The following is a 10,827-nucleotide window of genomic DNA, read 5'->3' as shown; positions in this document are numbered from 1 at the left end:
CATGCACAAGACATTCTCAAAAAGTAAACTTGCACAGAAAATAATCTTCAAATGTTTGGTATTCTGCATTGAAAAGCTGCGCAAACGGAAAACTCGCGGAGAATGATGCTGCATTCATGTTACATCTCGGATGAATTTGATTAGAGTGGAAACTAACTTTGTAGGATCGAAGCAAAAGTAAACCGGGAAGCTCTGTAATTAAGGCTAGTGAAGGGTAAACGTCGGGTATTTCCACAAATGATGCTAGACGAAAAACAGACAGCTAGGTACATCTGAACACCTGAACCTGGAGACGGAACATACAAATATTATTATCATGCGTTAGAATTGTGGCGTGAAGTAAAAGCATACAAAAATGCACAGTTTCTGAGAAGACGTCAGAAAGGTTTGCGTGGTGGGTGTGGGGAAGGCTGGCATGAAAGATAAGAGGATCCAGCGTGACTCAGCAGAACGGCCCACCCTGGGTGGGTCTTGGCCGCCGGCCATATAAATCTCTGGGGTCTCAGAAGTCTTCAGCAGCAGCAGCTTCCAGCAGCAGACTCGGACTCAACAAACCTCCCAGCACCGCCAGCAAAGATGGTCCAGTGGACAGCAGAAGAGAAGGCCGCCATCACCTCAGTGTGGGCGCAGGTGGACGCGGCGGCAGATGGACAAGAAACCCTGGCCAGGTATTACTGCGAAGTATAACTTCCCACCATTCCCCGCTGATGTATTTCTTCTCTTTCTACTCTTTTACTAGCTTCACATTCCTAGAGTATCCTTCATAAGTATTTGTGTTGTGGTGTGACATAGCGCCTCGTAGGTGGTGAGGGTCGCATTTTGTAAAATTGATTGGTTCTCAATGTAGATCATGAGGATGGGGGTTTATGCTATTTTGCTGAGATTTTATAGAGTGAGGCCGAGCTTTCTTGACTGCTTCTTTCTGTGAGTTCATCCATGGACCCCTGATGGTGCAGAGCGAATCATGCAAGATCTTGTAACACAAAGGTTTCAGGCGCTTTCACAATAAAGCTGGCCTTCCTCATGTCTTAGAGAGAGTGGATTCACTTTCCATAACTGGCATCCGATGATCTTCTCATGTACATAATTCGGGTCTGGATCTGACGCCCCAGAATTAGACTCATAAATAACCTTTGTAAGAAGAACTGTATCCTCAGATGGAATCTCATTTACATTAAGAGGATGCAGTGCTGTACGGAAATAGTCACAAGAGGTGTATGTGATACCCTCAGACTGACTTACATGTACATAAAGAAGGACAACATTTGTAGGTTGAGTGGTATTCCTATGTACAACGCGGACACCATGCTGTGGTCTCGGAGTGATTCTCATGGACATCATTAAAAGGAAAGTGCTGTTGTGTGAGATGGAGTGGCAAGTGCATCATGGAAGCAGCAGAGTGCAGTTCAGTGGATTCTCACATACACACTGAGAATGCGGCGCTGTAATTGCTGGTGGGCTGCAATCACATGACGTCCATGCATTGCAGGCTTCCCAGTCCACAATGGGAGCTGTGGCCTTTACTGTCTCCTTCTGGGGTTGGGTATTTTAGCCTAACATGGTACACTTAGAGGGTGGAGGGCTGCAGCTGCTCATAGAGCCTCGTGTGTACTATCAGGGTTGGCAGTTGTAGCCAGAGATGGGTCCCATGCACACCATGATGGTGGCATGCCGCAGCTTCTCTTGGAACCCCTGACACTCTATTGGGGTTGGTTGTAGCGTAACATGGGCTCCCATGCACACCATGATGGTGGCATGCCGCAGCTTCTCTTGGAACCCCTGACACTCTATTGGGGTTGGTTGTAGCGTAACATGGGCTCCCATGCACACCATGATGGTGGCATGCCGCAGCTTCTCTTGTACCCTCTCACACGCTCTTGGGGTTGGTTGTTGTAGCGTAACATGGGCTCCCATGCACACCATGATGGTGGCATGCTGCAGCTTCTCTTGTGGCCTCTCACACGCTATTGGGGTTGGTTGTTGTAGCGTAACATGGGGTCCCATGTACACCATGATAGTAGCATGCTTCAGCTTCTCTTGGAATCCCTGGCACTCTATTGGGGTTAGTTGTAGCGTAACATGAGGTCCCATGCACACCATGATGGTGGCATGCCGCAGCTTCTCTTGGAACCCCTGGCACTCTATTGGGGTTAGTTGTAGCGTAACATGAGGTCACATGCACACCATGATGGTGGCATGCCGCAGCTTCTCTTGTAGCCTCTCACACGCTATTGGGGTTGGTTGTAGCGTAACACGTGGTCCCATGCACACCATGATAGTGGCATGCCGCAGCTTCTCTTGGAACCCCTGACACTCTATTGGGGTTGTTGTTGTGTAACATGAGGTCACACGTACACCATGATAGTATCATGCTGCAGCTTCTCTTGGAACCTGTCATACGGTAATTGGGTCGGTTGTTGTGTAACATGAGGTCACATGTACACCATGATTGAAGAGTGCTGCAGCTTCTCATGGAACCTCACGTACACTATAAGGGTGGGTTGTTGTCTCAAACCTTGGCCTGGTAGGTAGTGTATTGAAAGCTAGTTTGAAGAAGCTTGAAGAAGCAGGTGTTTGGTGGTTTAGAAGGATGATGGGAGTGGGGTCTGTTGACGAGAGTCAGTGACTCTAGAAAATCTGCTGTGAAGTGGATTTTCCGATATTTTGGGGTAGATCTAGTGTTTCCAGTCATGTTTTTCTTGATGCTCCTTTGGCTCTTTGATTATCTTCAGGATCAGTAGGTCTTTTCAATGGTGTTTTTCATAGTCTGCTTTTGCTAATAAGAGATAAAGCAAGAATCAAACGTGAATCAGAGACGTATGCAGAGATGATCCATCTATTCCACCTCTTCGTGTTTCTCATTCTTAGGGTGCTGGTCGTCTTCCCCTGGACCCAGAGGTACTTCAGCAGCTTCGGGGATCTCTCCACCGCATCAGCCATCGCTGGCAATGCCAAGGTTGCCGCCCATGGCAAGAAGGTCCTGTCCGCGCTGGGTGGAGCCGTCCACCACCTCGATCACATCAAGCACACGTTGGCCAAACTGAGCGAGCTGCACGCGGACACACTCCACGTGGATCCCCAGAACTTCCAGGTGAGGAGAAAACGGTGTTTAATCTAAAATCTGAGGAATCTGGGATAGAAAATACCCGCCATGAGCAATCCAAGAGAGTGAGACAACCCCTATGAATGAGAGAGAGTATGAGACAGAGCAGGAGGGGTGGGGGAGAGTCAGAGATAGAAGGCAGTCCTCTGAAAACCTTAACTGTTTTGTATGCCACCTTTGGCTCAAATTAGCCTTTAAAATGCTATGTTAAGGCTTCTCCAGGCTGGAGTATTATACTAACAACAACTGTGGCCCAAACCAACCGACAGCCAGACCTGAAATGGATAAAGTGCCCCCTCTGACCCCACAGATTAGCCCCAACTCAGATTGCTTGTGTTGAGCCTGGAAAGTAGACAACCTTGGACCAAGAGGAAAGCATACCACCTCGTCACATGCAGGCTGTGTGCTTTTGCTGTTTACCTGTGGTGTGGCGGCTACTTGCTTTCCTCTTCTCCCAGGGGTTTCACCTTAGATGCCTGGGCTTTCAGTGCTCTCATGTGGATGTTGTGTGAATGTGCCCCTTCTGTGCATACCAATGAGGTTACACTCTGGGTCCCTTTGGTGTTTGTCCCCACCATTAGCTTCTGTTTCATCTCAGCTCCCAGAAAAGGTAACTACACTCTGCAATGAGTGCTGTTCTGTCTCTTTCAAGCATTGATTGCCTCTTGCTGTAGTTGGGCAAGGGTGCCCTGGACCCCGCTGCAAGCAAGAACAAGCATTGGTAAATGCATTCGGTTTCACCGATATGATTAATAATAAGCAGTTTTTAGCTCTAAGCTGTAGCTTGCTGAGTACTTGTGAAATATATGTTAAAGAAAGTCAATATATTAGGCTGTTACTAGTAGTATGGTGCAGGTAAGTAATAGCAACATTTTGAAAAACGAAAGATGGAAATAATAGAATTAATTGAATTAATGGCAATATTATGTGTTTTGAGGAGTTCTGGCAAATCTTTATCTTGTGCCACTGCACCTGCTGCACTATTCTAATCATGACCATATTCCCTGTAAGATAACTTCACTTGCGACTGCCTGTTTAATTGTAAAATATAAAAATAATCAGTGTTTAGTGGGGTGCCTGAAGCTTTTGGTCCTGGTGCCACAGCACCTACCGCACTATAGAAATCATGACCCTAGCACATGCTAGATAATTGCACTTGTGACTACCTGTTTAGAGGAGTTCTGATAACATTTGGGTCCAATGCCACTGCACATACTGCACATTCAAAAAATGACCCTGCTGCCTGCATGATAACTGCACTTGTGACTGCCAGTTTAGTAGTAAAATATATCAATATTAGGTGATTAAAGGAGTTATGGCAACCTTTAGGCCCGGTGCTACTGCATCTGCTGCACCATTCAAATCAAGTCCCTTTTAACTGCAAGGTAACTTCAATTGTGACGGCCTGTTTAGTAGTCAAATATAGGGATGTATGATGTTGCAACGCATACTTTTACAACGCATACCTTTACAATGCATTTTTTACAACACAGCATCCATTACAACGCATTCATTACAACGCATGCCATTACAACAAATTTTTTAAAACTACCTTAACAACGCATTCCATTACAACGCATACTACCTTTACAACGCAAACCATTGCAACGCATAACATTACATTGTATGTATGGTAAGTATTGGATAGTGTAGGGGTAAAAATTACTATTCTAACTCCAGGGGGGTGCAACAGTAGGGTAAGTGTTGGATAGTGTAGGGGTAAAAATTACTATTCTAACTCCAGGGGGTGCAACAGTAGGGTAAGTGTTGGATAGTGTAAGGGTACTATGCGTTGTAATGTTATGCGTTGTAATGGTATGCGTTGTAATGACATGCGTTGTAGTTGTATGTGTTGTAGTGTTATGCGTTTTAATGGTTGCGTTGTAATGGCATGCAATGTAATGTATGTTGTGTTGTAAAAGTTTTGTTGTAATGGTAGTGCATTGTAAAAGTTGCGTTGTAAAGGTTGTTTCCCCAAATATAGCAGTATTTTGTGTTTAGAGGAGTTCTGACAATTTTTTGGCCCAGTGCTGCTGCACCTTCTGCACCATTCAAATCATGACCTTGTTGTCTGCAAGCTAACTGCACTTCTGGCTGCCTCTTTAGTAGTAAAATATAGCATAGCGCTTGTATATTAACTTTACTTCATCGTCCAATGTTTATTACAACATTAAGAATTAGATCATAATGACCAAATAGATTATAATGAAAAAATCAATCCGATAATGCTTACAAAGTGCAAAGAAAGGTACCGAAGCATGAATAGGAAATTCCACAAACGTTCTAAGGCTAAAGCATCTGGGGCCTTATTTATGAAGACCTTGCGCCGCCGGTGCGTCACTTTTAACATGGGAAAAAGTGACGCACCGGTGGCGCAAGGCTTTCATAAATGAGGCCCCTGGTTTACACAACTAAGATATAAAAAGAAAGCATTCTAGGATACTGTTAGAAGCGATCTGCCTTTTTGGTGGGAAGAGATCTTATCTTGACAGTGAATGGGGCTTAATCAGTGTGAACAGCTTTAGTAGAAGTATCACAAATGCATGCAGCCAGGGGAAGTTAAAAAAATAATTTCAGACAAACACGAATGAACATAGCAATTCGGCTTGGGAACTGAATAGCTACACAACTAGACCTCACGCCCTAAATCAATGCTTCCTTGCTGATGTATGAAATGAGAGCTGCTTTATGTCTCTTAGCAAGGAATGGAAGGGTGAAATGGGAAACGTGCCCTTAATGTTGAAGATCCACTGCTTTTACTCTCATGCAGCTCCCTGTCTACAGTGCCTTTCCACATCAGCGCTGATTCGTCGATTTTCTCTGCCGATTTCCCTTCAGCTAACAACCAATTAATTTCTCTCCTCAGCTCCTTGGAAACTGCCTGGTGATCGTCTTGGCCCGCAAGATGGGAGCCGCCTTCACCCCTTCAGTGCACGCGGCCTGGGAGAAGTTCCTGGCAGTGTCCTGCGCTGCTCTGTCCAAGCATTACCACTAGAGGGCAACCTCTGCATAGACTTCAGGCACAAGTGTGTGGCTGCGGTCTGTGGATGCTGGTCCGCAGCGCAGAAGGTTGGAGCATCGACCAATCTTTCACCCGAAAATGCCTGAACTTGTATGATACCAATAAAGAGATCGGATTAATTTTCTAACAATCTGTAGCCTGTGCGTTTTGCTTTTATAATGAAAAATACATATTTTATTCATAGCATTCGATTTACAAAGTTGGTGAAATCACATGCCATTCACAAACAGAGGCAGATTTACAAGTCCCTTCCGCCCCTTTTGCGTCACTTTCCCATGTTAAAAGTGACGCAAAGTGGCACAGGAGACTTGTAAATCTTCCCCTGAATGTTTATCCTTGACGGCAAGCGCCATATTTAGAGGACAGCTTAAGGCTAGCTACTACCAGAGGACAATTTCTAGCCTTCCCTGCCATTCTAGACTGATCACTGGCTCTTAGAGCCTAAAACCATCGAAATTGAGATCCAGTACATTTGGCCTTTTTTACATTTAGAGCAGGAAGACAAACAGTAGGTGTAAGATAAAGTCAACTGCCCCTTTCTGGGAGAGTAAAACATTCTACAAGTGGATATTTTCCAACATGCGTGGCGTCATCACTTCACTTCAAAGGAAAGGTCCAATTCACAACTGGCGGAATTGTCCTTTAAACAACTGGTGTGAAAAACTGGTTCTGTGTCCTTTTATCATCATTGGATGAGCCTGATGACGTGGTTGGAAGTCTCGAAAAAAGATGCCGTCTCCTGCTCTCAACCACCCCATAACATTTCATGCTTTATGATACCATTAAAAGTTGAGATGTGATTTACGGGAAGAGTCCAGCTGATCAGAGAAACATCTGTAACTTCTTGTGGATTCAATGTTAAAAGATGGCTTTTATCCCTCATACAGGCATCTGAAATTCCTGGGGGTAGAGTAATTACCAGGCCAATCACTAATTGTGGTCTCCGATTCCTCTGATGCTCCTACTTTTAACTCAGTAACTCCCCCTGACACTATTTTTAAACACCACTTATCATATACACCTCGCACCTCAGAAACATAGTGAGGCAATATTTAACCCCTTCGGGGCTGATGACGAGCTCGGCTCGTCATGGGCGTAACCTGCGCTACGCTGATGACGAGCTGAGCTCGTCACGTAACGCGGGTTTTTTTAAAATCGCAGCGCGCAGCGGGAAAACCGCTAGCGCACATTCGGTTAATAACAAACCTCTCGCATTCCCTACATCTGGCAAAGAAAGCTTGGAGTGGATAAACACAGTAGGTACATGGTCACAGTGGGGTCCAATAAGAAAAGCAAAGATTATAGGATTAGAGCTCACTACTGTGGAAATAGGCAGAAAGAAAACGTTTGTGCAAAGATCTCTGGTCATAGTGAAGCAGCTTGGACCCTGGCCTGATGAGAGAGGCCTTCAGACAGGCTGGAAGAGTAGTCATAGGCTAGCTGGCAACTCCAAGTTTGAGAAACTGGGATATGAAAAGAAGCACTACAGGGGGAGGGAATCTGAACCTGAAAGACAATGCAGCACAACAGCCAGAAACACCATTGACCCTCCAACTACTGTTTAGGGTGAAAAAACACAATGGAACAATCCCAGTGGTCAAGAGCAGAGCTTAATTCAACCCTATAATTTCACCAGCACGTAATTGCCAACAGCATGGCTTATGACAGTTGGCCATGTGGTGGTGCTATCTGGCTAATTTAGGTATATAGGTATGAGCGATAATCAAAAACAACAATTCCCTTTGTATATATTTGAACACACTGCTAGTGACTCATACAACATTCATCCAAGCATACCAATATCACCAGAGAATACCAACTGTTCACCAAAAAGTCAATATATCAATGTTTTTTTATGCAATTCAGTTAAAAAGTCCTATAAAAAGTACCTAAGATAAAAAACATGAATTGTTGCAAAACAGAGTGACTCCCTCAATAGAGAATCACCTCAAAAGATCATACACATTATTATACCGGCTGTTAGAAATGGGATTTCTCGTTGGCTCGGGCTTGCCCTAAGCCTGGCAGAAACCACCACTCTAGTCAGGGCAAGGGAGTTACACACTGAAGATAACCCCTGCTCACCGCCTTGGTAGCTTGGTACGAGCAGTCAGGTTTATCCCAGAGGCAATGTGTAAAGCGTTTGCGCAACACACACACACACACACCCACACACACACACACACACACACACACACACACACACAGCAGTAACACACTAGGCACAGTACAAAAGAACCTCCACACAAGGTTATATAACAAATAGCCTTTGTATTATCTGAAACACATTAGAATCATAATCACACATATACACTGTGGCAACTGGCACTAGGCAATATTACACAGGACTATATACACAGGACAGGGCCAATCAGGCCACGTTTACCACAGAGAGCACACACTTTACACTGGACAGCAGTGCTAAAGTGCCCAGAGTCCTAGAACCACCAACACCATGTCAGAAAAAAGGCTAAGAGAAAAGTAAAAGTTCAGGGATGATCCTGCAAAAAGGGCCAAGTCCAACACCGGCCATTTTGGAGGTGCTATTGGATAAAGCCTTTGACAAATATGAAGTGCATGGGACCTCCCAGAGGCTTTGGGCCCGATGTAGGTAGGACTCATTTACCGATTCTTATTTACCGAATTTTACCGATTCGGTAAATAAGAATCGGTAAATAAGAAGGGGGGACATGTAGGAGCATCCAGATGTTCCTTTTACCGAATCGGTAAAAATCTGTATTTACCGATTCGGTAAATACCGACCGGTAATGCCCATTAATTCCTATGGGCTTTGATGGTAAAATACCGATTCTGTACGGCCTGTGGGACTCTGAAGAGTCCCACCTACATTTCAAGTTTACCGAATCGGTAAAAATACCGATTCGGTATTTTACAGAATCGGTAAATTTACCGATCGGTAAATTTACCGATTCTGTAAAATATGTGGCCCTACATACCATATCTCAAATACCGGTCAGTAACGGCCGAAAATACCGATTTTCGGCCGTTACCGACCGACCTACATCTGGCCCTCAGTTATTTATGTGCAGGTGGGCACGAGGCCCCCCGCAGCCACCACCTCCCAGGGTCCTGCCCCCAATGCTGCCACGGGGACCACCACCTCCCCAGGATATTACTGTAATTATGTGTAGGTGGCCTCGCATGTCAGCAGCTCCCCTTGTCCAAAAGCAATGCCGGCTCCCGCAGGAGGTCGGGAGCAGGCTGGGACAGGGGGGCATTGGGGCTCCCCTTGCGTTCCCCAACATGAGGCAAGGCCCTGGGAGATGGGGTTTCTGGGTCCAGAAGTGGCCCAGAAAAGGGGGGTCACGCGCCCCCCCCCTCCAGTTAAAAAAAATAAATAAAAAGAGGCAAAGCCCCGAGGGATGGGGTCCTTGGGGCTGAAAATGGCCCAGGGTTTGAAGTTCCAAGGGATGAAAAAGGCCTCAGGAGGGGGGCCACGCAGCCCCCCTGCTTAAAAAAAAATATATATATGGCCTTGCCCTGGGGAATGGGATCCTAGCCCTCTGGAGGAAAAGGGGATCACGCGGCCCCCCTCCTGTTAAAAAATAGAAATAAAAAGAGGCAAAGCCCTGAGGGATGGCGTCCATGGGCTGAAAAAGGCATGGGGTTTGGGGTCCCAAGGGCTGAAAAAGGCCCAGGAGGGAGGCCACGCAGCCCTCCTCCTCTAAAAAAAAAAAGAAAATACATAAATATATATATATATATATATATATATAGGCTCCTATGCCGAAATGCATTTGCCTGCTATGTGTATTTCACTGGATTAAAGCACTTCCTTGATGTTCCCCCGCTGTGGCTTCCACTTCTTTCTTGCAAAGGAGGTGTTATGTGGATTTCTTTGGCGTGTTTGCCTGTGACACGCCTTTGGAAGCCCCCGCACTGCAAGTCGGCTCTGGTGTTCACTGGAATGGCCCGCTACGGCTGCTCCTTTGCTGTTTGCCGAGTTATCGGATCACCCAGAGCCCACCTTCATCGCCCAGGGAAGAAGAGAAGCGATGTTGCGGCCATTGTGCCTCACGCCGGGCTAAGATGCACTGTCATCAGTGCCCTCGCTAAACAGTCTCTCGGACAGAAGGTTGGTGCGGTGTGGGGACCCGAGGGGGTGCTCCGCTTCATTGGACACATTAGGACATTGGCTATGTCCACTTTCCCTGACTCGCCTGTGTACTTCATCTGGCAACTTGGTTTCGACCTACCCCAGCATCGCCCAGCACCGGAACAGTGCATTCTGGGACTTGCGGTCCATTACCACATAATGGTCAGCAATCAAGGTGATGTTTCCACTTAGAGGGGGAGTTATTGGGCCTTAACCAATCAAGACAGAGCGGGACTTATATTTTGGGGTATTGGGCACGCCTCTTGTCATACTTACCGGGCACTGAAGAAGGCTCCTATGCCGAAATGCATTTGCCTGCTATGTGTATTTCACTGGATTAAAGCACTTCCTTGATGTTCCCCCACTGTGGCTTCCACTTCTTTCTTGCAAAGGAGGTGTTTTGTGGATTTCTTCGGCGTGTTTGCCTGTGACACGCCTTTGGAAGCCCCCGCACTGCAAGTCGGCTCTGGTGTTCACTGGCGTGGGCGGCTATGGCTGCTCCTTTGCTGTTTGCCGAGTTATTGGATCACCCAGAGCCCACCTTCATCGCCCAGGAAGAAGAGAAGCGATGTTGCCGCCATTGTG

General features: G+C 46.2%; 1 protein-coding gene across 1 annotated transcript; it reads left to right on the top strand.

The window, feature by feature from the left end:
- Nucleotides 1-511: 511 nt before the first annotated feature.
- On the top strand, nucleotides 512-6,122 carry LOC144766866 (hemoglobin subunit beta-2-like). Its single transcript, XM_078650578.1, has 3 exons — nucleotides 512-668; nucleotides 2,869-3,091; nucleotides 5,970-6,122. Exons 1-3 carry the CDS (start codon nucleotides 577-579, stop codon nucleotides 6,096-6,098), a joined length of 444 nt encoding a protein of 147 aa, XP_078506704.1. The 5' UTR covers nucleotides 512-576; the 3' UTR covers nucleotides 6,099-6,122.
- The last annotated feature ends 4,705 nt before the right edge of the window (nucleotides 6,123-10,827 follow it).

This window comes from Lissotriton helveticus, chromosome 7, assembly GCF_964261635.1.
Source record: "Lissotriton helveticus chromosome 7, aLisHel1.1, whole genome shotgun sequence".
Taxonomy (NCBI): domain Eukaryota; kingdom Metazoa; phylum Chordata; class Amphibia; order Caudata; family Salamandridae; genus Lissotriton; species Lissotriton helveticus.
Note: the sequence above shows the minus strand (reverse complement) of the source record. Positions and strands in the feature narration are given on the sequence as shown.

Excerpts from the sequence above, each read along its gene's own strand:
- LOC144766866 (XM_078650578.1), top strand. The coding sequence starts at position 577 with ATGGTCCAGTGGACAGCAGAAGAGAAGGCCGCCATCACCTCAGTGTGG. Across the intron at positions 669-2,868 it reads GGACAAGAAACCCTGGCCAG|GGTGCTGGTCGTCTTCCCCT; the intron begins GTATTACTGCGA and ends TCTCATTCTTAG. Across the intron at positions 3,092-5,969 it reads TGGATCCCCAGAACTTCCAG|CTCCTTGGAAACTGCCTGGT; the intron begins GTGAGGAGAAAA and ends TTCTCTCCTCAG.